At 41.7% G+C, this 27947-nt stretch overlaps 1 protein-coding gene and 1 long non-coding RNA gene across 2 annotated transcripts in view; one reads left to right on the top strand and one right to left on the bottom strand.

Annotated features, from left to right (window-relative positions):
* LOC115257630 (rho GTPase-activating protein conundrum) overlaps nucleotides 1-27947 on the top strand; it is a gene marked incomplete in the record, with an annotated part of 391231 nt that overhangs the window by 341029 nt on the left and 22255 nt on the right. The window contains 1 exon segment of the mRNA XM_062851367.1: nucleotides 21737-21804. Within this exon segment, the coding sequence (XP_062707351.1) occupies nucleotides 21737-21804 (68 nt within the window).
* On the bottom strand, nucleotides 7870-9211 carry LOC109405361 (uncharacterized). The gene is made up of 2 exons (XR_009996979.1): nucleotides 8663-9211; nucleotides 7870-8601 (listed from the first exon to the last, which is right to left on the bottom strand). It is a non-coding gene; the product is annotated as an uncharacterized LOC109405361 (long non-coding RNA).

Here is a 27947-nt window from a genome sequence, read left to right as displayed (position 1 = left end):
ACTAGCATTTTTTTAGGTCCCACTTGCCCCGGGGTACCTTACACTGAATTCTTTTTTTACACGACTTTTTTTACGCGATTTTATTTTGCACGACTTTTTTTACGCGATTTTCTCGAAGTTACGCGACTTTGATTATTTGCGGAGGCAAATCGCGTAAAAAAAATTTCCTTTGGATTTTTTTTGCGCGATTTCTCGAAGTTACTCGAACTTTTTTTACACGATCTTTTTTTGCGCGAACGCATCCATCGCGTAAAAACAGAATTTAGTGTAATGTAACATTCAATGTAGCCTCTCAAGAGAGGATTATTCACTGATTTATCGAAATGTCTTGTACTTTTAAGGTTTGAACCGATAATAGGTTTAAATATTAAATTCATAATAGGCAGACATACTGTGGAAAAAAACTCCAACAACGATTTTGCAGTAGGGTATTGTACCATTTGGGCAGGTGTACCTATTTTGGGCATTTGCCGCTATAACTAAGTCAATTTCTAACCGATTGATTTGAATTTTTGTACAGAGTTAGATACTGTACGTGCCTAACTCTATACAAAATTTCAAATCAATCGGTTTGAAATTGACTTAGTTATAGTGGCAAGTGCCCAAAATAGGTACACCTGTCCAAATGGTACAAGACCCTAATTTAGATATGGAACCACACACGACAGATATTGTAATTAAGGTAAGGAATGTCTCATTTATCTTCCCCACTAAATAATTGCCGCAAATAAGTGGAAAAGACGCAGGAATGTTCAGGCACCTACAACAACGTTGACACCCTCCGGAACCTCCCGATAAGGAATGTTTGTGTCCTACCGGCTAAGCCTCGAGGAATGCTTTTGTTTCGGCGCACGCCTCGCCTATTCCCTTCTGTTTCTGGAGGGGTCCCTTCCCCGATGTTTGTATGGTGCTTTTAGTTTCAAAAGCATGACATCTAGGTCGGGGTTCCCTTCAGACAGCAAATTGCATTGCTTGCAACTCTCCACAATATTTAATGGTTTGCGGAGAGGAAAGTGCATTGCAATGCTGCAAACGTACACGGTGTGGTGGTACTTCTGTATTTTATGACCCATCATCGTATTGTGTCCGTTCAGTTCACCACGGTCCAAGGCAAGAAGCGAAAGTGGGATTGGACTGTTTGGTTGGTCAGCCGGGCACAGCCCTTACTGTTGGGCGTGATGGCGTGTGTCATGGTGATAAATGTCATAATTTGCTGATATGAATACCTCCGTTCGCCCTGTGGAAAGTGGAACTGTGATATTTGCAGGCTTGTGCCCATTTGCTGAAGAATAGACGTGTTTGAACTACCGGAAGCCATTTGGCTGGTGGTCAGCAGCAGGAAGTGGAATGTTTTAAACATTTCAGGAATGCATGAGAGCAGTTATGATTGATAACAGTTGTGAGTACTCATGATTCACAGTATGATAGTTTTTGCTGTGCCCATAGCTACGAAACAAAATAGTGCGGAAAATGGCCGGATCCATGTCGAGGATTCTCACGAGCTTAAAAAGTCTTAGACTTTTCAGTTCATTGAATATTATCGTCCTTTCATTTTCTTCTTCTTTATCGGCATCATTATCATCGTTTTATACTTCTACTCTTATTTTTTTCGTTCTTTCCTTTAGACTACTTTTTATTTATACTTTTTTTGTTTTACTTTATGTTCTGCATTCTCATTCTTCTTATGGTATTCAACAGAAAATCCGTTGAGTTTTGCAGCATTTATCGTTTTTCATCGTTTATTTTTTATATCAGCCCAAATTTATTAAACAATCAATGATTATTTTGTTACTGCCATGGCGTTTCAGAAGGCTTATTCTAGCGGGGTTTCAATGGCGTTTCACGGGCATTCAGAGATTTCAGGAAGTCTCTATTAGTTGCAGTGTTTTGAATGATTTCAGGAGGTTTCAGAGGGGTTTCAGGGGCACTTCAGGGGTTTTCAGGAGAGCTTTTTAGAGTGTTATAAAGACCTTCAGGGGTTGTCAAGGATTTCAGGGGGCCTCAAAAGGATTCAGATGCCTTTCAGGGAACCGTATGAGGTTCCTGGGCATTTTCAGATGCGTTTCAGGGTGTTCCAGGTTGCGTTTCAGGGTGTTCCAGGTGCGTTGCATAGAGGCTTTTTGGAGTTTCATAAGCATTTACAAGGTTCTCTGGGAGCTTCAGGAGGTTTCGAAGGCATTTCAGTGAACTCAGGAGCTGTGAACCGTATAGTACATTTTTTTCATTATCGTCGCAACGCCTTTACCGTCATGACTAATGTTGCATACTACCGTCACACACTACATTCATGCTGCCGTCGATACATCAATGTCGTCTACCATGAATGTAGCATTTGGCACCATGATTGTAACACAAATCAAGATGATGGGAGTACGAAATGACAGTTTTGAAATGTAGAGTTGGAGTTCCAGTGGTTCCGAAAACTGCGAAAGAAAAATGCGGATAACTCGTGCTAGAGGGTGTCAAGGGCGTTACTTGGGGTCTGAGGGGGTTTAAGGGGGATTTCAGAGGCATTCCAAGAAGCTTCAGAGCATTCTCAGCGGATTTCAGAAACGTTACCGAGGCGTTACATGGCGTTTTCTGGGGTTTCGGAGGGTCTGAGATGCGTTACATGGGGTTTGTGGGGGTATTAGGGGGATTTTGGAGGCATTCCAAAGAGCTTCAGAGCATTTTCGGCGGATTTCAGAAACGTTACGGAGGCGTTACATGGCGTTTTCTGGGGTTTCGGAGGGTCTGAGGTGCGTTACATGGGGTTTCTGGGGGTATTAGGGGGATTTTGGAGGCATTCCAAGAAGCTTCAGAGCATTTTCAGCGGGTTTCAGTAACGTTACGGAGGCGTTACATGGCGTTTTCTGGGGTTTCAGAGGGTCTGAGGTGCGTTACATGGGGTTTCTGGGGATATTAGGGGGATTTTGGAGGCATTCCAAGAAGCTTCAGAGCATTTTCAGCGGGTTTCAGTAACGTTACGGAGGCGTTACATGGCGTTTTCTGGGGTTTCGGAGGGTCTGAGATACGTTACATGGGGTTTCTGGGGTTATTAGGGGGATTTTGGAGGCATTCCAAAGAGCTTCAGAGCATTTTCGGCGGATTTAAGAGACGTTACGGAGGCGTTACATGGCGTTTTCTGGGGTTTCAGAGGGTCTGAGGTGCGTTACATGGGGTTTCTGGCGGTATTAGGGGGATTTTGGAAGCATTCCAAGAAGCTTCACAGCATTCTCAGCGGGTTTCAGTAACGTTACGGAGGCGTTACATGGCGTTTTCTGGGGTTTCGGAGGGTCTGAGATGCGTTACATGGGGTTTCTGGGGGTATTAGGGGGATTTTGGAGGCATTCCAAAGAGCTTCAGAGCACTTTCAGCGGGTTTCAGTAACGTTACGGAGGCGTTACATGGCGTTTTCTGGGATTTCGGAGGGTCTGAGGTGCGTTACATGGGGTTTCTGGGGATTTTAGGGGGATTTTGGAGACATTCCAAGAAGCTTCAGAGCATTTTCAGCGGATTTGATTTCAAAGTCGTTACAAAGGCGTTTTTGACGATGGCGGAAACCCTCAGTAGTGTCCCTGTATTGTCCCAGAAACCCCAAGCGCCATATTTAATTCCAAAATGGCCTAGGATATCGGGTTTCAACATCAGCTCAATTAGCCAGGTCTGAAAATATCCGTATGGCATGAGACTTTTTGATTTGGGGCTGTCCATAAACCACGTGGTCATGAGGGGGAGGGGAGGGGGTTTCGGCCAAGGACCATTTTGTATGGAAGAAAAAAAAAATTGTATGGACTAATGACCAACTGGGGGGGGGGACTTGAGAAGACCCAAAAAATGACCACGTGGTTTATGGACAGCCCCTTTGTTAGACGTGGGCCGTAACTATTCAGTTGGGAGCCACTCCCTGCTCCATTTGTGGTTATGACCCTCGGAACGCACAATCCGAAAATCTTTGTCTCCGCTTCTTCACACTTCCGGTTCCTAAATTATACGCATGTCCCGTTCGCAGTTTTCGGAACCACTGGTATTTCATTAGTTCACTCAATTTGAAAATCCACTACATTTTTTGCCGTGATTAAAAAAATGTCACAGTCACCCATGAATATTTCATCTGGTCACACGTGAATGTTTTTATTGCATGATAGTCAAGACCATACATCCACGATTATCATGCAAACTACAGTTTTTGATAGTACATTTTGGATCACTGCTCAGGAGAGTTCCAGGGGCATTCAATGGTGTTTCAGAAGCGTATTTAAGAGTCTCATAAGATTCAGGAACGTTTCAGAGGATATGATATGAGGTTCCAAAGATATTTCAGGAATTTACAATAGTACTAGAGACGTTTCCAAAACCCCGAAATCCGTTGACACGTCTTGAACGATCTCTGAAATATTGTGTAACCCATTCAATCGCTCTTAAAATCCTCTGATACGCAATTGAGTGCTCCTGAAACACCTTAAAAATCCGGAAACACACTGAATCACCCTCAATGAATGCCTTGAAACACCCCTAAAAATCGAAAAATTATTACAAATGCTCCTAAAACCGCCATAACCCCTTTGGAATGTCTCTTACAAGGGTTCTGAAACCCCCCCTAAAACAATCCCTGAAAATTACCAGAAACTCCATGAAGCGCCCCTGAAATGCCTTAAAATAGCCCTGAAACCTCCATTATCTCTTTGAAATACCCCTGTTACCTCTTATTATTATTGTTATTGTTTATTTTGACTTGAAATTTATAAAGAGGGAAACCCCCTTTGAGTGATTTCGGTATTTCAAAAACGAAATCTTCAGATTTCCCTAAAAAATACCTCTGAAACAACACCCTGAAACGTCCCGGAAATCCCTTGGGACATAATTCTTTAGAACTCTCTAGGAACTTCCTGGAAACTCTCTTGGACACATCGCAAACATCCAGAAGTAAAGCCTGTTCTCCCCCACTAAGTTTCCTCATTTACAGCACACTTTTTATTTATGCTCGAAATTCTTGTTTATCCTGGCTTTGCTCTTTTGTAAAAAGAGGCAGTAAATCCAATTCGCATTTGCTTGCGAATTTTCAAAATTAGTGCTCTTGGAGCAGGAGTGTCTTGTACTTTTGGTACAATTTGTACTATTTATAAAGAACTGACGAATCAATCAGCATTAGATATTGGAGAATGTTGCACACTTCTAAAAAATGAGGATGAACATTTTGCCTTTTTAACCGAGAGCTATCTCTGGCAATAACCATTTTGCATGTGACACAGCATGCCGGTAACAGAAAGCTTCTCTAAGCCTAAGAAATTTCCATTACGAAAAGTTCCTGGACTGACCGGGAATCGATCACGTCACCTCCAGCATGGTCTTGTTGAGTACCCGTGCGTTTATCGCCCAAACTTTGTTACCAGTTTTATTTTTCTGTTACACTGTTTTAATGTGCATTTATAGGGTTCTTCTATAACTCAGGAAGAAAAAAGCCCTAGCAACCGAAATGGTTGCATATTTTCAGGACATTTCTGGCGATAAATGACTGCACGACAGGCAAACGGTTCCTAGCACGGACATCAAAATGCAGCCGTCTTGCATTAAAACCCGATTCGGGAGGGCCCGTTAGGATTAATTTTTCTAGACAAATTTAAGCTATGAAAGCAGCAAAAGACGCTGAGAACTAAAAGGCGAACTGCCATACAAAACACAAACTCCAGGATGACTTTTGTGACGTCGTGTCTTATTGTACATTTGTCAGGCCTGGTAGCGAGTCACTATTTAGTGACTTGGTCACTATTTTCGTGTAAGTCACTATAAAGTCACTATTTTCAGGACTTTTCAACTAAAGCCACTTTTTCTGTTAAAAAGTCACTATTTTCAACTATTTTCAATGTCCTGAAATCTAGCTAGTAAGTAAAACAAGAGTTGATATTGAAAATAGTTAAAAATCAAGCTGGAGACAATAAAATGTCTAGTATGTAGTAGGTCTGTTGACAAATTCACCAATCACCTTTGTACAAAGACTGACTTTGATTATTAGTGTTGTCTAATTCATGTGACTCCACTTTAAACAGAAATGTGTGATGGCATTCTCGGCAATAACAAAAATTAATAGGTTTTTTTTAACTGCTGGTAAAATTACTTAAGTATTTTTAAAAATCTTGCTGAAATTCTTAGCGGAGTTCATATTAAAATATTCAGTCAGTATGACACAAGGTTTTTAGTGTTGCTGCAACATAAATATATGTACTTATTTCTGAATTTCTTGCATTCTTTGAGAAATGTTTGACAAATGCAATCCTAAATAACAGTGGTTTAATCCTTTTAGAATACCTGGAATATGTTTTACAATACTTCTGAAATGTTTCATGAAAATAAAAAAAACCTTAAAGAAGAATAACTCGGCTTTCGGAATATACTCGTTGGTCTTTCAGTATGGTTTTGTAGAAGTCCTGAATGATTTATAACAAAACTCCTTGAGAAATATCCGAGATAATATTTCCCAAAAATCTTGACTGTTTGTTTTTCACAGACAAATTTAAACAACAGAAACTATTTCTGATGTTTTAATTTCTTTTTGACAGATCATACATTTATAAAGGTTATTGAAAACGATAACTAATAACACTAGTTCCCTGAAAAGGAAGAAGGTAAATATGTACATTGAATAGCCTGTTGAAGGAAATAAATATAACTATTTGATTGAACCTGAGACTACCCAACCTGAACTTTCTAGATCTGCAGATAATCTAGTCATCAAACATCCCAATTACTTATCCCGTAATGCCACGAAGAATCCGCCAGGAAGTGAATGAACAAGCCTGTAAATATTTTGAGAATTTCATCCTAGACTCTTTAAATGTGAGATATTTATAAGAAACGAGTTCATCTAACATTGCTTTGGATATTCAGAATGGTAGTTGATTTTTTTCCCTGTAATTTTTCAGATTTTTTCGAAGAAGGTACGTCGAGAAATACTTCAAGAATTACATCAAAATTGCCTTATTCCTTACTATTATTGGTTTCCACATTTTTTTAAGGGATTCTTGGAAAATTATTCAAAAAATCAAACCTGAGAAATTTTTACTCAAATTTAGTCATTCATTTTCTTTGCATATGTTTTCGTCATGAATTTCGTCAAAAAATCATCCAACAAGTTTTCATAAGAAATTCCACTTTAGAAGCATTGTCTTTCTCTTGGGTGTACTGCCATAAACTACGAAAGTTGTAATATTTGTATTTTCATTCTTGGAAAATTTAGCAAATATCTCTCCAAGATGTTCATTTGGAATCAGTCCACAAGTACAAAGAAAATACCCGCAATAAATATGTTTATAGAAATCTATTCAGAAACTCGTTCAATAAACCTCTGAGCGTTTCTTCTTCAATTCCTTAGATAAAATCGCCAAGAATGTATTTACCAATCAGGGTTTGGTCGAAAAATCACTCAATGACATCCGTTTTAACTTCTTCTAAAGACTTCAACAAGAATTTTCTAAAAAAAATCAATCAATGTATCCCAAAGGGTTTCTGCCGTTACCGACTTAAGAGTTAACGTGGTCAACTCATCTATTTACGTTCATCAGCCTCTTGCCTTGTAACGTGCTAGCTCAAAGGGTGGGATTTCAGGGTCGTTCAAAGCTTACTTTCCCTCATACACAAGCCGTGGAGCCGTATCAATACGAGTAGGAACTGTTGGTGGTGAAAACCTTGCCAAAGATGCTGTTTTAATGGAACAGTGGTCAACCAAACTGCACAAACATACAAAAGGGGGGGGGAGGAATATCAATGAACACAAATGATCTTACTAAATAGTGAGGAATGAGAGTAACAAAGTGGACGATAACTAATAAGAAAGGTGAAATTTACATTACCCAGGGCTGCTTTCATAAATAAGCTGACTACCGCTGAGGCTAATTCATTTTACAAATAACAGTTTATTCTAGCCTATGACGTCACATTAGGGTGATAATACTTGCGGAATTCTGCATGCTTTTGATTGTGATCCGGATCATCGGGATGTCTGGGCAGGTACGTTGCGGTCTCTTACCAGCCTTTGACGGTAGAAGAATTGAGGTTAGGTACGCCGGGTGCCTCTTTCCGTCCTTTGCCGGCATGGTGATTCTTGGTATGATGATCTCACGGCGGATTCGGGCCAGACGGTGGTGGCCCATCTTTGAGAAAAGGGGGGGGCGTCACTGGTAGCTGAGAAGCCTTGTAATAAATCGCCAGCGGTTTGCCGGACCAGATGAAACTCCAGCGGGTTGCCAACGGACGCAAAGAAGGGTTCCCAACTGCCAAATGGATGACATTAGCAGTTTTTCGACAAATGGCGGGCTTCTGACGTCGGCAGAGGTTTCAACATGGCGGTTGCTGCGCCAAGGTGCGCCGCCGCTAGGCACTGGAAATCGGCGATGTCAGGGCTGACGGAAGATCCGTCTGCTGCACCTTGAGCCTTGCAAAAATACACAAAAAGAAAAAGGTCCTTTTCGTTGGACCTGACCACACCACATTAATCACCTTGTGACGTCGTTTCTAGCATTCACACATTTTTAGTATAGCTTTACAATGATAATTTACCTTTTTCTTGCGTTTTAACCTGTTTTAGTGTTCTGTTCTTTCGATGTTATTTGTCTAACTGTTTCATAGCTATAAGTTTTAAACAATTAGTTTTAGGTTACAATTTGCTTTTTTTTTTGTTCGCACTAACCATTTTAACACTAACACATTTTACTAACACAGTTTTTTTTTAACGTTTACAACCGTATTTTAAGTTTTACCCTATTTTATTTAAGAAAAGAAACCAAAAGTTAATATAAGTTTCACCATGCGGTGGTCTATTGTTCTGACCATTAGAATTAACACAATACGCGCACTACACTATTTGGGAATCAGTTGTGGACAAAGAGGGAAATTCTGGTCAAATCCAGCCTTTTATAAGAAATCCACTTTCTCTGAGGTTGGATTTGACATCTATGTTTTATGTTGTGTTTTGGCAACCATGTTTCACCTATGCGCCATCTGTGGATTGGTACTTGAATTTGCCTAGGGTTTCTTTTTAGGTCTTGTTCACACTACCCCGGTATATACGCTTTTGAGACCTGGTATGAGTTGAAAGTGGAACGCTCCTCACTCGTGACTCATCAACCAGTGAGTTTGGACAGTTCCTAGTTAAAGTTATGGAAAGGGTCTATTGTTTTCGGGAGGAAAATGGGATTGATGGTGGAGCCAGCAAGTAACATTGGAACCAACGGTTACAGCCTATCTGAATCAATCTAGTTTGCATAATATATGCAGAAAATTGAATATACGTGCGATTTTGTACATTTTTTGGAAGAGGCGTGAAAGTTTTCTTTAAAAAATATTTTTATGTGATACTCCAAGATTTTTGAATAAAGTACGTCCAATAATTCCTAGTCACTAATATTTTGTTGTGTGCTAAAAGTCACTATTTAGTCACTTTTTTGCTATCTGTAAGCCACTATTTGGTCACTATTTTCGAGAAATTGGTCACTAAATTAACTATTTTGAGCATCATGTATTGCTACCAGCCCTGATTTGTGGTGTTCTGTTTTATTTTTCACGGCTGGATGCCAAGTGAAAAATGAAATAGAGCATTTGTAGGGTTCCATATTATTTCACGTCATAGCTTTACGGGCCTCAATTTAAATCTAAGCAACTTAGGGTAAAATTATGGAAGAATATTTTGCGAAATTTCTCCAAGAATACGTTAGGAAATCCCTCCATGAATGCTAATGGAGCGATTTCAGAACAAATAAGTAGGGCAGTGGGAGATTTAAAAAAATAGTATCAGAACATCTTGCAGAGTATCAACAGGAATCCTGAAGGATTACTAAAGAAATATGATTTATGATAAATGGTTTATCAAAGTTTGGCGAAATTTGTAGAACAACTTTAAGGAAAAAGTATTAGAAGAAAAAAAATCCAGAGACTCTTGAAGGTTGTTTGTGCATATGTGTATATGTCTGGATATTAACTGTATTTGTATGTGTATGATAAGAATAAATAAATCAGTCCCTACTTGACCATTGCAATGGCAAGGTGTCGCATACTCCACCTAATTAATTACTCCCCGTAGTATCACAACGGTAAACGGGTCCTACCCTTGCGCGAACATGTTTGGTGCCGTGACGAGCCGAATTCGAAGAAGAACCTGGTGCAAGTTTTAAGAATCTGCTAAATTATGTACAACATTTTTCTACGAGTCACTCGAGCCACAATGGAGCAACGATCGCTATCAACACAATAGGAGACACGCGATATCACTTCCCGCTGCAATAGTGTGGCCCCAGCGGTAGCTATTCGGCAGAGCATTTTCGGGTCTAGCTCACACACGGTACTGCAGCATTGGGCTCAGGATCTGGCTAGGCAGAAATGCTCACTTTCGAGGGACAGCTGGATATCCGCAACGGTCTTCTATAATGTGCCAACTGTAAGAGCTTCGCTACACTTCCAGCTACGATGGTGAGGGCAACACAGCAGCCATCTGGCAAAGCATCAATGGCAAGTGCGTATGCCGATACTCGAGCAGTTGGATCCCCAGCGGTGTATTCATTGTGTGGTGAAATCGAAAACAAAGAAGGATGGTCAGCGATATGACAGTAGAATTCCATTTTGTGATTTTGTTCTCTTGTAAAGTAGATTCTGACGATAATTTCTTACTGTAATTAAAAACTGTTCGTTTTGGGGGGGAGTATGTTTGTGCATATGTGTATATGTCTGGATATTAACTGTATTTGTATGTGTATGATAAGAATAAATAAATCAGTCCCTACTTGACCATTGCAATGGCAAGGTGTCGCATACTCCACCTAATTAATTACTCCCCGTAGTATCACAACGGTAAACGGGTCCTACCCTTGCGCGAACAAAGGTTTATTTTATAAAACCTAAGTTTTGAGCAGCTTCTGTAAAACAAACTCTGGATGTGTTTTAAACGAAACTCCTGCAGAACTTTCTTAGATTTCTAAAGTATTTCTGAAGCTTTATAATAAAAATAATGTTCGAGATGACATTTACGCAGAATTGTATAGTTGAGCTTCTGGTTTTATGCGAATTTTCTAAAATAATACTTACAGAACTCAAAACTTGATTAATTTGGAAATATTCTAAGAGTATCTAGCAAAGTTTTCAGTGATTTACTAAAAAAAATATTCTAGGAACTTCTTGATAAAATGCTGAGATTCCTCTTGGTGTATTGTGTTCCTTGCTTGAGATTCCAGCATGAACAACTTGCACAATCCTTTGTAGAGGATATCCTAAAAAAGTACTTCGAAAATAAATGGATTTCGGAAGATATTTTCAAAATATTTTCTAAAGAATAATCCGGCGGAATTCAGGAGTAAATTTATGAAAAAACATCTCGAGAGAATACAATGAAAATGTTTTTGAATGACTTCCTGGAGTAACTACTTAAAAATACTTGTAGAAATCCACGAAAAAAACTGTAATAGTGGAAAAAGATCTGGTTAAATGCGTGAAACAGTATTGTACAACATTTTTAATGAAACGCTAAAATTTCTGGTCAGATTTAAATAATGAAGTTAGAAAAAAACACTTTTCCATATGACAAATGGCTGGAAGGACAGATGGCCGATAAATGTTGTTGATTTTTTAGAAAACGAGCCCTATGCTCATATTAAGGAAAAATGATTTCGGCAATCTTGTTGATTTTGCCATCTGGTCGGAGACCTTAGTAACGATCAGTGAATCAAAATTCAACCATCGCGCAACAATAATGACAATGTCGCAAGCTGTATTTGTTGCGACAATCCACCCAATGCGGCATAAGTTTGTCCCAACTTGAAAATAATAGGATAAACATCGTACACCACGAGTTTAGGGATTTTTAAGCCTTGCATTGCGATTTTCGAACGGTAATTTCGAGTCGGCAAACACTGCAACTCTGCTGAAGATCTATCATCAAACAGTTTTGACTTTGGGTTAGTAATAATTGATTATTCACGAGTTGAAAAGTACGCAACAAATTCAGCTTCCGTTTTGTCTGCAACAAAAATGGGGCTTCGTGGCCGTGCGGTTAGCGGCGTCAGTCGTCTAGGCGTTTCGTAAGCCTCGGAGTGTGGGTTCGATTCCCGCTCCAGTCGGGGAAAACTTTTCGTCGAACGGAAAATTCTCCATTGGGCCACTGGGTGTTCAGTGTGTTGTCCGTTGTCTCGTGTATGTAATGTTCAGTCTGTGCAGCCTTTGGCTGAAGACGGTGTAGCGTCTTTTTTAAAAATATCCGAGATCATGTCATTATCTGTTACCAGTAGGGATAAAGAGTAATCGTCGCGTCGTCTTTGTTGCTTGTTTTGTGCCTCTTTTGTCTGACAATTCTTTTCACTGGTTCCCTGAAATATTTCTAAATCCTCCTGAAAATTCCATAAAACTTCCTTGAAATCCCCCTGAATCCCTTTGAACAGTGTTGCAAAAATTCATCTCATTCATGTGAACAGTACCGTCGTTAGGGGGTGATAATGGGTCAGAGGGGCGAGATTGGGTCAAAACATTATCTGAAATATCTCATCAAATATTGCGAATATTGAATCAAAAATTGTATGATGACATGTTCGTAGTTCCCAGCAGTTTCTGCCGAAAAATAAGGTTTCAAGGGCAATTACATAATTTTTGATAAATCATAGCAGTAATCTTGAAAATAAGGCCTTTTTAAAATGCCACTTTTATGACTCGGTGAAACACCACATTTTTAGGTGGATTGATACTTTTAAGAATTCGTAAGTAGTATCAATTTTGACCAGAACTTCATTAATTTATATTATTGTCAATGCGGAACAATCCGCATTCAAGGATGCATTTTTGACCCATTCTCACCCCCAACGACGTCAACCAAGAAATCTTTTCAGTAATTTTTGCTTTCATTGTTATTTGAACTAATTGTCACTCCAGTGACTATCAAGCTTCGCACAAAACACGAAAAATACAGAAGAATTCCATCAGATTGAAACATAATCAGGTCGGGTCAAAATCGGGAGTAGAACTTGTAGACTTTGAGCATGAGCATGAGCATGAGATGACCGTACAATTCGTAGTTGCTACTCCGTTACTGACCAGAACAGTCAACATTGCACAGGGAACCAAATGGATGGGGCCTGGGTGTAGCTTTCCATCCTCAATGTGCAATTTTGAAGGTTCAAACTTTATATTGTCAGTACCGGCGCCGGCCACTTCCTTACGGTCATCGGGGAAGGGAAGGAATGTTGGTGTGACATCCGTTGCTACTAGAGACCGTGTGTACCTCCGCATCCCCACGGTTGTCACAGGAAGGAAGTTTGTTACAAGGGAAGGGAAGGGATAAAAAGTTACATAGCTCTGGATTCACATTGGTATGTGATTTGAGCTATGCAACCCTTGATATGATTTAGTCTTCCGCCAGCCGGCTGTCGGAAGAATACAATAATTTTATTGTATGTTTGTGTATTAAATTTAATTATATACCGGGTTTGAATAATTTTTAAACCACGCTTATGTCGTAATATCGCACGTTTTAAGCTTATCGTTTCTCAGTCAGAAAAGAAACTGTATGCAATTCCGTTTAGTGTTACTGCCAATGCTGAAAAACCGAAACCCGCGCCGTAGCTTTACGAGAAAACAATTAAAATCGTTGCTTTTGAGTTTCACCTACATATGTTCTTGTATTACTTTTTTTTTCGCGTTCCCGTGTTAATAAGATTGCTTATAATAAAACCGTTGTACATATTTATTATCCGCGAATGTTCGCAACGCGTAATATAAGTTGAAGATGTGATGAAAAAAAAAATACATTATCGTAGGTGTTCGAAAAAGAAACCAAAATTATGGAACTCGGCACGAATAAATCGACGCGGAAAACGTGGTCTACTTGTCACTGTTTCGTACGGTAATCTTGATCTTTCTAAAGAAAGAGATAATTCACCGCTTTGATCGCTGATTGTCTGCTTGTAAATCTGAAATAGAAAAAAGTATTAAATTGTGATACGTTCTCCACTGTTATATTTTTGTAAATTGTTGGAATTATTGGCACCACTGCTTGTGATCATCGTTTGTTTTCGTTTTTCGTTGCGCTGATTTTTCTAGCTTTTCTCGCTGCAAATCGACCCAATATTTGCCATAAACCGCCCACGATCAAGCTTATCATCCACTGCAAACCCGCCACCCGTCATATCATCAAAAACAGTCAGGTAGGATAGTAGAATTTCCTCGAAAATTCCGAGCCGGCTTGAGTGTGGTCTGAGTATTGATCCCATTGGCAAGCCGCCTGCCAGTTTTACTCCCACCTCGCCCCTCTCCACCTGTACTGCTGCTGCTGCTCTGCTGCCAAGCTGCTGCTGCTCAAATACCCTCGCTACCAATAAATCCACCTCCGCTGCCGCTGCCCTGTTATCAACAACAGTGAGCTCTCTTTTCTGAGATTCAGCTACATTACCATTGACACCTGTAAACGCCAAGCCTGTGAAATACATCCCGATTTCCTTCCGCTGTTTTCATTACACGATCCGAAACCAACCAAGCATAATACCGGCCTCCCGCAAATCGTATTCCAATCGCCGCAGCTCGTCGCATCCAGACCCAGCATATAAAGGTAAACAAACGCCGTTTCCTATATCGCTTCGAACGTTCCGTGTCTGTGTGGGAACAACACATACACGTCCAACGCGATCATCCGTCATTTTACCAGTGTTGCCATACCTCCTTGCTTTCGAAGCGGCACGAGCTAAGAGCATCTCCACCGGTCGTTGCTAATTTTCGACGCTATGGAAATCTGCAATAGTTGTGCCGTCAACCTGACTTCTCCGGAAGCCGTTTGCGGCGGATTTTGCAAGGCGACCTTCCACTATAAGTGTGCCAGAATATCTGAGACATTTTATAAGGAAATCGTGGCAAACTCTGCATCATACTGGATGTGCCCGGAGTGTCGAGAAATAATGGGTAATGCACGATTTAAAAACACGTTGGTATCCATGAACGCTGCGACGAAAGAGGTGAACGATGGGTATCAGAAGTTAGTCGAAGATCTGAAGTCCGAGATAAAAGACAGTCTGATTGCCGAACTGAGGCTGGAAATCCAAGGCGGTTTCAGCAAGCTTTCTCCAGCTATTTTGTCTCCGGCTCCCAACCGGTTTCAGTTCAACTACCGATCTGCTTCGAAGAGGTCTCGTGAGCCAGACGACGTTCCCGCTCATCAACCAGCCCAGCCTGCGAAGGTTTTCCGCGGGACGAATGAGCCCAGCAGTTCTACGGGAGTTCCTGTTACGACGCCTGAGAGCAACTTTTGGATTTATCTGACGAAAATTTCACCCGAGGTTACCGAAGATGAGGTCGTCAATCTAGCCAAGAACTGTTTGCAGGTGGACAATGTGGTAGCGAAGGCATTGGTACCGAGAGGGCGACCACTATCGTCCCTTACGTTTATATCCTTCAAGGTAGGTGTCAGTCAAGAGTTAAAGCACAAAGCTATGGACCCTTCTACCTGGCCCCAGGAAATCCAATTCCGAGAATTTGTTGAAACTGGCTCAAGCGTTCGACATTTTTGGAAACCAGGGCAGGCAGCCGATCCCGGAGCTTCGAACAACAAAGAATCCCATCCTATGTCTGGACCAGCGTCGAGTCAGCAGCAGCCATTGTAGAATATCCCGATCGTCAACCTATTCACTCCGAACCTCGCTCAGTTTCAAGTACTACGATTTCTGCTCCTGCTCCATCGTCTCGTAGATGCAGTTCCTCTACTTCTTTGACGATATACTATCAAAACGTCCGGGGGTTACGTACCAAAACGAATAATTTGCTTCTCTCTTTGCTCGCCTGTGACTTCGACATTGTTGTTTTAACCGAAACCTGGCTCCATGTCGGCATTGCTTCCAGTGAACTGGCATGCAACTACGTTATCTACAGATGTGACCGAAACGCTTCTACCAGCAATCTATGTAGAGGCGGTGGGGTTTTGATTGCAGTGAAATCAGATTTGAATTGCAAGGCTGCGAAGCTAGTTAATTGCGTGGAGCTGGAACAGACTGCCGTACATATTGTATTGCCGCATTTCTCTTTGTATGTTTGTTGCATATATATAAGGCCGAACACCCGTCCCGACATCTACACTAAACACGTGGAATCGGTAGAGCAGATTCAAAATCAAGCCAACGCTCATGACGTTATTGTATGTATAGGGGACTACAATCTGAAGGATTTGATTTGGCGTTTCGATGAAGACGTATTAGGGTATTTGCCAACTAATGTTTCAACCGAGCAGGAGATTGCCTTAGTTGAGCCCATGCTTACGGCTGGTCTACATCAGGTGAATAATGTTTTGAACGTGAACGGTAGGCTGCTTGACTTGGTCTTCGCAAGTGATCCATGCAGAATAGATCTCTTCGAGTCACCATCATCGCTTCTAAAAATTGACGCCCATCATAAGCCAATTATTTTATGTGTTGACGCCCGTTCTCGTGAAGAAACCCCGTCGTCATCTCCCGCTCTTAGCGTTTATGATTTCACTCGCTGTGATTATCAAGTCGTGAACGAACTGGTAGCTTCTCAGGATTGGAATCAGCTTTTAAATCAAGATTCTATTGACGACTCCGTTGCTGCCTTCTATTGCACCATCGACCAAATCATTCGTGAAGCTGTTCCTGTGAAACCTCAGCGGCCTAAGAAAATATTGAGTCAGCCATGGTGGACTCCGCAGCTTCGAAACCTCCGTAACCGTTTACGAAAAGCTAGGAAAAGGTACTTTCGCAATAGGAACCCCATAACAAGTGGCCATCTAAAGAATGCCGAAGAGGAATTCTCCCTTCTTCAACGCGACCGCTTCCGGGAATACACCGACAGCCTCCAAGCAAATTTCAAGCAAGATCCGTCATCCTTTTGGGCGTACATCAACAAAAGAAAAAGCACAGCCAGTGTCCCAGCCGATGTGTCTTTCCGCTCTCGTAGTTCCTGCTCGCCGGATGCAACCGCTAACCTTTTCGCTGAATTTTTCGGTTCGGTGTATAACGAAAACCCTATTCCAGTTGATCCTGACTATATAAACAGTCTCCCGTCATACAACCTCCAGTTTCCTCAAATAACACTCAATGACGCTGATATTCGTGCTGCTCTCAGCAAGGTGGATGCATCCAAAGGTCCCGGACCCGACCTCATTCCTCCAATCTTTGTTAAGCAATGTGCCCAATCGCTAGCATCCCCCATCGCGTCGATTTACAACCGCTCGCTGATGGAAGGAGTGTTTCCTGAAGCATGGAAGCTCGCCTCTATAACCCCTGTTCATAAGTCGGGGAACATACATGACGTAGAGAATTACCGACCGATATCGATTCTCAGCTGTCTGGGAAAAGTGTTTGAGGGCTTGTTGCATGATGCTCTGTATCCGGTTGTTCAGTCTGTGATATCGGAGCATCAGCATGGATTTGTGAAAAAGCGATCAACAACGACAAATTTGATGATGTTCACCCATACAGTGATCGACAAATTCGAAAGAAAGCGCCAAGTCGACGCCATCTATGTGGACTTTTCAAAAGCCTTCGACAAGGTACCGCATGATTTAGCCATTGCTAAACTAAATCGCCTTGGACTGCCTCATTGGATCATCCAATGGCTGAAATCTTACCTGACTTCGCGAAAAGCTTTCGTCAAAATATATGATGCTAAATCCAATATCTTTGATATACCGTCAGGAGTTCCGCAAGGCAGCCATCTTGGACCGCTCATTTTCGTCCTTTTTATAAATGATTTATGCGATCGCTTGCAGGCTGGCAAACTGCTCTACGCGGATGATTTGAAGCTGTTTCGAGTAGTAAAAACGATACTAGATTGTTGCGCTTTACAAGCCGACATCGAACGTGTGTCGAAATGGTGCGATATGAACGGTATGCAGATGAATGCCAATAAGTGTAAAGTGATCTCGTTCAACCGCCGCCGGTCTACTGTTAGGTTTGAGTACAGCTTAGATAGCAATCCTCTGGAGAGAGTTTCGTCGATCAAGGATCTTGGTGTGATTCTCGATTCTAAACTTCGCTTCGACCAACATGTTGCCATAACTACGGCCAAAGCCAATGCAATGCTTGGTTTCCTGCGACGCAACACTCAGCATTTCGATGACATTTATGCACTTAAATCGCTGTACTGTGCATTAGTTCGCAGTGTATTGGAGTATGGAGTGCAAGTTTGGGCTCCGTATCATGCCGTCTATGCTGAACGCATCGAGAGAGTCCAGAAGCGGTTCATCAGATATGCTCTCCGAGGTCTACCGTGGAATGATACTGTTAACCTGCCTCCTTATAACCAACGTTGTGCGCTGATTGACATGGAGTCTTTAGCCAACCGTCGAACATTGCTGCAAAGACTGTTTGTTTTCGACGTGGTCACCGGCAAAATCGATTGCAGCTGTCTTCTTAGCAACTTGCGCTTCCACGCTCCAGCCCGCCGGCTTCGTAATTCAAGATTGCTGTGGATTCCCATTCATCGTTCGGATTACGGATATCACAGCCCGTTTGATTCGTGTTGTAGGTTATTTAATGATGTGTGTGACTCGTTTGATTTTAATATAAGTAAATTAGTGTTTAAAAATAGAATTAAGTCTAGCTGATCAGTCTGTGCGGCATTCAGCCGAAGATGTAGTCAAATAAATAAATAAAGTTATTTATATATAGGTTAAATTTACCTCCATCCCTCTGAAACAAACGATATATTAGCAGTGAAAAATAAATAGAATAAAAAAATAAATAAATAAATAGTGTAAAAAAATACATTTTACATTTAAATAAACCAGGCTGGAAAATAGCAAGATCAAAACTTGAAATGGTAGATCTTACACCGTAACGCACCATTCCAAGGTGATCTACCCACGTTACGGGTAACAGGGAGTAGAACTTGTAGACTTTGATGATCTTAACTCCAGAACAGTTTGGATGCGACCTAGATCACCAAGTGAATGTTGCTGAGTCATCAGAATCAGAATTGAGGCTCTAAGAGTTGGTTTGGTTTATTCCGCGAGCATTCGCTACAATAAAAATATCCTAAGATTTACAGATATTGCGAACCATGATTCAAATCATATTGGGGTCCGTCTGTATGCCAGTAGATACCCAAAAAGAAACACATAGAGATACTTGTATTATTTTGAAGCATAACATATACAATCGTGAAAGAATTATGTCGATAGAGCAAAGAGATACAAGAGTACAGCATGTAGACCTTGAAGGTCCTAATTCCAGAACAGTTTGGATGACCTAGATCACAGAAATGGTTGTAGATCACATTTCTTTAGCACCAAACGTTCAACAATTGGCGAATTACCCTATAACAAACTTAGAAATATCAGCGAGTTTCATGTTCATGATTGAATAATCACCATGGATATGAGAGTTAGGAAAGTTAGGAATTAAAGCGCTCTTTGTTTTATTTTGCATTTTGTTACCCTTCTTACAAGGAGGGTATAAATACCGCTCGAAAAACCGACTTTCGATCCGAGGCCCGAAGGGCCGAGTCTCATATGCCAATCAACTCAGCTCGACGAACTGAGCAAATGTCTGTATTTTTTTTTTTTTTTTTTTTTTACTTGGTGGTAAAGCCTTTCTGCCTTCCCGACACGCGTTCGATAAGCATGACCAGTGCTACCGATTTCGTCCATCGCGTGCCAGTTCGTGAGGGACTCAGAACAGAGAAGAGAACTCTGAACCCTACGCCTCCAACCTCCACCAAGGTCTACAGTGCCTGCTTCCCCCGGATTCCACTAGAAGCGACTACTTCGGGGGGGGGGGGGGGGGGGGGGGGGCAAATGTCTGTATGTGTGTGTGTATGTGTGTGTATGTGTGTGTGTGTGTGTGTGTGTGTGTGTGTGTGTGTGTGTGTGTGTGTGTGTGTGTGTGTGTGTGTGTGTGTGTATGTGTGTGTGTGTGTATGTGTGTGTGTGTGTGTGTGTGTATGTATTTGTGTGCGTATGTTACAAAAAAAGTCACGCACGTTTCTCAGCAGTCTGATATCCTATTTGGATTCTCTTAGTTGCAAATGAAAGCTACAACATCCTAGTCCTAGTAGAACCCTATTGAATTTTATTACGATCGGACATTTGGTTACCGAGATATCTTTCGAAGAGTACTTAAGAGTTATACAACTAAACTTTTAGAGATTTTTAACAAAGTGTATCATACTAAATATCTCAGCCGTGTGTCAATCGATTTGGGTTCTCTTGGCACCAAATGAAAGCTACAACATCCTAGTAGATTGCCCAAAATTTTTATTAGGATTGGACATTTTGTTACAGAGATATCTTTCGAAGAGTACTTAGGATTTATACAACTAAACTTTTTGAGATTTTTGACCAAGTGTATCATAATAAATATCTCAGCCGTCTGTCAACTAATTTCGGTTCTCCTGGCACCAAATGAAAGCTATAACATCCTAGTAGAACCCTATACAATTTTATTAGGATTGGACGTTTGGTTATCGAGATATCTTTCAAAAAGTACTTGGGAGTAATACAGGTTAACCTTTTGAGAGATTTTTGACCAAGTGTATCATAATAAATATCTCAGCCGTCTGTCAACCGATTTGGGTTCTCTTGGCACCAAATGAAAGCTACAGTATCCTTGTAAAAGGCCCTGAAATTTTATTTCGATTGGACATTTGGTTACTGAGATATCTTTCGAAGAGTATTTCAATAAATTCCTATTTTATTATTATTATATTCGCTTGTTATCTTGCATGAGCTTTTGGTCTATGGGAAATTATTGTTCAATAAATAATGCTGACCTCATATAAAGTGTATACTAGCAGGTTATTGTTTTCAATAAAATTATAAATAACAAATTACAAATAAACAGGAATTCAATGAAAACTAACAATATGTTAAATGAAAGCTTTAAATTTATGTATTGTGGGAAAAATGCAAGAACTGGACAGCCAAAATAACTAGCTAATTCCAAAACTGATTAACATAGTAGATATATCAATTTTGTCCTTTTTACGCCATAACCATGAATACCAAGTACATACTTCGGAGCTAATTTATTCACTGATTTAGAGATATTAGACAAAGTGTATCTCGCTGATTTTCTTATCCATTTGTTAATCGATTCTAGATCTTTTGGCAGTTAACAAAAGATACAATATTCCAGAATATGTAAGCTATTGTTCAAAAATTTCATACAAGATTCTAGAAGGTGTCTGGCATTTCTGGTAGTTTAGTCCATGGCCCATGAAGCTATTTTGCAAACCAATCCACTAGTTGCCAAATCCACAATATTTTCTAGAACTTTTGATCCATCACACAAAATAAATATGCTAAATACAAATAATACAACAATAGTTTAAATAAGAGTAAGAAGGGTTCTGTTCACCATAGGTGGATTAAATCGGGTTTTTATTGTTAAAAACGAAAAGACCCGAATCACTTCTTTCCAAAAATAATGATTTGGGGAGCCTAGTGTGACTCTGATTTGTTTGCTGAAGGTATTGCAAAATTGTACTGAAGATTTAGACTTCAAAAATTCTTAGTGATTCATCGTTTGATAATTTCAAGGCCAATGATTCAAAATTTCTGCAATAACCCATTATTGACAACCATACCATACCAGTACCAATCCTCCTGACTGATTGATAGGCACATCAACACCAACATTCTGAACTCTCATCACAAACCATAAATTAAGCCACATTGTCACCATTTTATTATTCTGCGCTACCAAGAACCAACATCATATCAAAGACAGACATCCGCCAAACAGTGCACTAATAGCAGACCCGTGTTCCTCTCTTTTGTCTTTCCTTCCAGATGGAGAACTAGAAGCAGAATGGCTGAACGCAGCCGGATTTCCTCAGCTGACCCGAGCCTTCGAAGAGGTAAGAGATGAAAACGCATATCTGGTGGTGCTGGTGGCTAGCAACATCTCAATTAAAAGACCCTGCGTCCGATGTCGTAAACGTTGTTTATGCAAATCAACGTACCAATAAAAAACCGTTCGTCGGGAAACGCCCTAGAAGGGAAGTTCTATAATGTGCTCTGGCATTAAATCAGTTATAGCCAGAGCTTGTTTTTGTTTCATCTCAATCAGATGCTAAGTGTTTTTCTCCCCGATTGCGACTCGTAAACTGATTGATTATATAGAATACCGGGACTTCATCGCGCGATGTCAAATGCAAATTAGCTCACGTGTTGCGCGTATACCAATTGGCACATCGTCATCACCACTCATTGCGACGTTCGTATGTTTATCTCTGTTTGTTACTGATTTCTAATGAAGTGGTAATTTTTCCGTTTAATCAAAGATGGAAATGGCAATTAGGCAGATGTCGATGGGGGGAGATAAAGCCTTCAATAGCTAGATAGAATGATAGACATGGGTGTCATAAAGATAACGTGTTCAAGTGGGAGTTGCAATTACTTTCATTTAGACGCTATTGCTAATTTTATTTCAGAAGACTCTTGGTGATACCTTTGGTTACCTTGTCTTAATAACATATTTCAAAAACTAAAAAAAAAAAATACATCGCTGATTTTTTTAACGCCAAATATTCCAAATTTTTCGATTAAAATATACTCCTTTGCTCCCGGATCGTGATAACGTGAAAAAAAATTATAGCGCATTTAGTTCACCACTGGACTATCGCACTAGTTTTCACAAGTGCGAAAACGCTAATAAAAGTGCGCGATTGCGTCGAATCAACTCGGTGTCTTCAGAGCACTTGTTCTCCATAGATTGAAGAAATAGTGCGCCGAAGACATCAACCTGATTTGATGCAATCGCGCACTTTTATTTACGTTTTCGCACTTATAATGTCGCAGTTCGCAGTCCAGTAGTAAACTAAATGCGGTATATATATTTACGTATTACAGGTCGAACTCGATTATCGAGGGACTTGAAAATCCAAGGACTTCCGGCTGGGGATTTGTAGAAATTTTTTATTGTGATTTTTCCATCAGTAGATTAGCCCAGGAATTGCTTCTGAGAATTCCTCCAGGAATGTCTTCTGGAAATCCCTGCATATTCCTTTTTGGTTTCTTTCTGGCGATTACTCAGGAATTTTATCTAGGGATTTCTTCAGGAACTTCTGGACGATTTTCATAGAGAGCACCTGGAAGAATCCCAAATAGAACTCCTGGAGAATTCCGACATAGAACTCCTTGAAGATTCATCTGAAAGATTTTTTTCAAAAGAAACTTGTGAAAGATTCCTATAAGGAACTTCTGGATAATTTTTAGGAGGCACCAGAAACATTTCCAGAATGAACCCTTCCTCTGGAACTTCTAGAAGTTTCAAGATGGAGCTTTTGTAGGATTTCCAAAACGGGGGTCCTGGAGGATTTCCAAAAGGAACACCTAGAAGATGCTCAGAAAGAATACCTGGGGGTTTCCTGAATGAATTTAACCTATCCCAGTAGGAAATCCTGGAGAATTGGCTTTTGAAATTTTGGAAAATGTATCGATTTTTTAATATTGTACGAAAGAGGCCCTTTTTCTAAACCACTATGATTTTTTTTAGATTTTTTGGATTTTATTTTAGTACCTAAAACCAATTTCAAAGAGATTTTTTGAAATCATATTTTGACAGCTGGGCTCCTGTTTGACAGCTCCGCCCAGTACAAAAAGCAACAAGGGGTGATTCGCCAAATCGCTCGCATACAAACTTCAAATGGATTTTTAATTAGGTTCCCCGGCACCAAATTTCATAAAAATTCGGATTTCGGCTCAGTTTAGCGTGCAGATTCAGAATTTGGAATTACAGTAATGTTCTGATTTTATCACGACCTCAGTGCGCAAGTCCTTCATTTTTCAATAATTTGCTGTTACATTAAAAAGCAAGTGTTTCCCCTCCTCTTCAAGATGAATGTTGAAGGCGTGTTTTGCGACAATAAAAATATTGGAAATGCTTATAGATCTTGTACAATATTTAAAAGATGTTTCAAAAAGGGGCGTGATAAAATCGGAGCAATACTGTATCTCAACACCCCTACATTTATTTGTTCAACATCACATTTAAGACAGGGTTCATTCAAATATTACGTAACGCAAAATTTGTTAATTTTGGACCCCCTCCCTCCCCCACGTAACAACTTTTGTATGGGAAATTTTGAAATTTTGTATGGAGCGTAACACAGCGCTAGACCCCCTCCCTCCCCCCTAAGCGTTACGTAATATTTGAACGAACCCCAAGACATAATCAACAATAGTACGCCACAATACTCGGTTTGTGGCTGCCACTCTCCATCCTCGGTCGCGCCCAATGCTCGCCAGGTCACGTTCCACCTGGTCCGCCCATCGTGCTCTCTGCGCTGCACGCCTTCTTGTGCCAACCGGATCAGATACAAGCACCAGCTTTGCAGGGTTAATGTCCGGCATTCATGCCACATGTCCTGCCCACCGTATCCTTCCGGCTTTGGCCACCTTCTGGATGCTGGGTTCGCCGTAAAGTGCAGCGAGCTCGTGGTTCATCCTTCTCCGCCACACACCGTTCTCCTGACACCGCCGAAAATCGTCCTTAGCACGCGTCGCTCAAAAACTCCGAGTGCTTGCAGGTCCTCCTCGAGCATGGTCCATGTCTCGTGCCCGTAGAGGACCACCGGTCTTATTAGCGTTTTGTACATAGTGCATTTGGTGCGTGGGTGAATCTTTAACGACCGCAGTTTCTTCTGGAGCCCGTAGTAGGCCCAACTTCCGCTAATGATGCGCCTCCGAATTTCACGGCTCACGTTGTTGTCAGCCGTCAGTAAGGATCCGAGGTCGACGAATTCCTCCACCACCTCGAAAGTTTCCCCGTCTATCCTAACATTACTACCCAGACGGATTCGGTCGTGTTCGGTTCCGCCTACCAGAGGCATTCACCGCCAGTCCGACCTTTGCTGCTTCGCGTTCCAGGCGGGTGTACAGCTCTGCCACCGTTCCAAATGTTCTGGCAATAATGTCCATGTCGTTCGCAAAGCACACAAATTGACCGGATTTTGTGAAAATCATTACCCGGCTGTTTTGCCCGGCTCGTCGCATCACACCTTCCAGAGCGATGTTGAAGAGTAGGCATGAGATTCCATCACCTTGTCTCAGTCCCTGGCGAGTTTCGAATGGACTGGATAGTTCACCCGAAACCTTTACGCAGTTTGGCACACCGTCCATCGTTGCTTTAATCAGTCCAGTCAGCTTCCCAGGAAAGCCGTTTTCGTCCATGATTCTCCATAGCTATGCGCGGTCGATACTGTCGTATGCCGCTTTGAAGTCGATGAACAGGGGATGCGTTGGGACCTGGTATTCACGGCATTTCTGGAGGATTTGCCGTACGGTAAAGATCTGGTCCGTTGTCGACCGGCCGTCAATGAAGCCGCCTTGATAACTTCCCACGAACTCATTCGTTTTAGGTAACAGACGACGGAAGATGATCTGGGATAGCATTTTGTAGGCAGCATTCAAAATAGTGATCGCCCTGAAGTTCTCACATTCCAAATGGTCGCCTTTCTTGCGAATGGGGCAGATTACCCCTTCCTTGCACTCCTCCGGTAGCTGTTCCGTTTCCCAGATCCTGACTATCAGCCCATGCAGACAGTTGGCCAACTTTTCTGGGCCCATCTTGATGAGTTCAGCTGCGATACCATCCTTACCAGCTGCTTTGTTGGTTTTAGCTGGTGAATGGCATCCTTAACTTCCCTTAGCGTCGGAGTCGTTTGATTTCAATCGTCCGCTGCACTGGCGTCGTCGTTTCCTCCGTTGCCGTGGGCTCCCGTGCCTACGTTCTCCACGCCGTTCAGGTGCCGATCGAAGTACTGCTTCCACCTTTCGATCACCTCACGTCCGTCCGTCAAGAGGCCTCCGTCTTTTTCCCTGTATATTTCGGCTCGCGGCACGAAGCCGTTGCGGGATGCGTTGAGCTTCTGATAGAACTTCCGTGTTTCTTGGGAACGGCACAGCAGTTCCATTTCTTCACACTCCGCATCTTCCAGGCGGCGCTTTTTCTCCCGAAAGAGACGGGTCCACTGTTTCCGCTTCTGTTTATAACGTTCCACGTTCTGTCGAGTCCCTTGCTGCAGCATTACCGCCCTCGCTGCGTTCTTCTCCTCCAAAACCATTCTGCACTCTTCGTCGAACCATTCGTTCCGTCGATTCCGTTCCACGAACCCGATGGTGCTCTTGACTGCGTCATTGATGGCTGCTTCCACTGTACTCCAGCAGTCACCTAGAGGGGCTTCATTGAGCTCGGCCTCGTCTGGCAACGCGGCCTCGAGATTCTGCGCGTATGCTGAGGTGACATCCGGTTGCTACAGTCGCTCTAGGTTGTACCGTGGCGGTCGCCGGTACCGTACATTGTTGATGACGGAGAGTTTTGGGCGCAGTTTGACCATCACCAGATAGTGGTCGGAGTTGATGTTGGCGCCACGATAGGTCATGACGTCGATAATGTCAGAGAAGTGCTGTCCGTCAATCAGAACGTGGTCGATTTGAGATTCTGTTGGCTGTGGTGATCTGCAGGTGTAACGATAAGGGAGGCTGTGTTGGAAGGTGCTACGTATGGCCATATTTTCAGAGGCGGCGAAATCAATGGGCCTTAGGCCGTTGTCGTTCGTTGGCCGTTAGGCCGTTGATCCTCAACCTGCACATTCTTTCGTCGATCGGCCACCAACTCATCACGCGCCTTATCACCCATCACGATGAAAGCTGTTCCCAGCTCGTGTTTGTTGTCGCCGCTATGGTAGATGGTATGATTACCTCTAAACGTTCGCACCATGGATCCTGTCCAACACACCTCCTGCAGCACTACGATGCCGAACCAGCGGTCCTTCAGTAGATCGGCGAGTATGCGGGTGCTCCCAATGAAGTTGAGAGATCGGCAGTTCCACGTACCGAGTTTCCAATCGCAAGTCATTTTTGTTCGCTGGGGTCGTTGCCGTTGGTCTCGGTTCGCATTATTCTGTTGCTGATTTTACAATGGTTTTTTTTACGGCTGGCTCGTAGGGCCTGATACCAACCCCCTACTTTCCGGAGGACCATAGTGCACAGTTGAGCTTAGAGTCCTTCCCTGGCACTCGGACGTAGACCAGCCGCCCCTAACATGGGGATCAGACGCTGTTGTGACCCGCTCCTCCTGGAGAACAAACTCCTGGATGAATTCCTGGACAAATCCCAGAGTATTTGTTTTTGTTTTGGCCTTGCAGTCCCAGCAGGACTTTATGAAAGAAAACCGGAATCTCAGAAGGATGTCCTGATGGAATGCCAGAAAAGCTGCTCGAGAAATCAAAGGAAGAAACACTGAGCGAATCCTCTTCTGGAAAGCGAAACTCCTAGAGAAATTAGAAGACACTCTGTGATTGATAAGCAATCAAAGAACTATCGATTTTAAAATACTAAGGTAAGGTAAGTAACAAATTCATATGTTTTTTGTTGTTTACCATACCAGTCCGACTAAGGCCAGAGTGTCCCCTGCTGTACGTAGAAGTCGTCTCTATTCTACTCGGTCCATGGCTGTGTGTCTCCAATTCCGCACTCTGCGAAGGGTCCGCAAATCGTCCTCCACTTGATCGACCCATCTAGCTCGCTGCGCACCACGTATTCATGCACCGGTCGGATGGCTCTCGGGTTGCTGTTCGACATCCTGATGAGCCTTCCAATTTTTGCGGTGTGGACGATGCACTATAGGATATCAGGCGGACAAAAATCAGAAAAGTGACTTCCACTAATCCTTGTTCTGAAATTTTCTATCGATAATAAACATATAAACTAAGAGAAATCTAGAATTTCAATTTTCTAGCTGATGTAGTTACAAAGATATTGAGTATCAAAGTTGAGTAAAGCTAAAAAATGTAATTTTCGCAAAAAAACAACACATAATTTCAAATCGATATTTTCTAATTCATATCATCATTATCTATTGGTTTCAATACATCATTGGTAAGATAATGAAGCAAGCTTTCCAACAAACACGTGGTTTTGTGAAATAATTGAACCATTGTATGAAAAAAAAAAGGTACAAGAAGAAGAAGAAGTTGAAAAAAGCATGAGATTCAAA

This window comes from Aedes albopictus, chromosome 2 (assembly GCF_035046485.1).
Source record: "Aedes albopictus strain Foshan chromosome 2, AalbF5, whole genome shotgun sequence".
Lineage (NCBI taxonomy): Eukaryota > Metazoa > Arthropoda > Insecta > Diptera > Culicidae > Aedes > Aedes albopictus.
The sequence above is the reverse complement of the archived record's forward strand: the minus strand, read 5'-3'. Positions and strand labels throughout refer to the sequence as shown.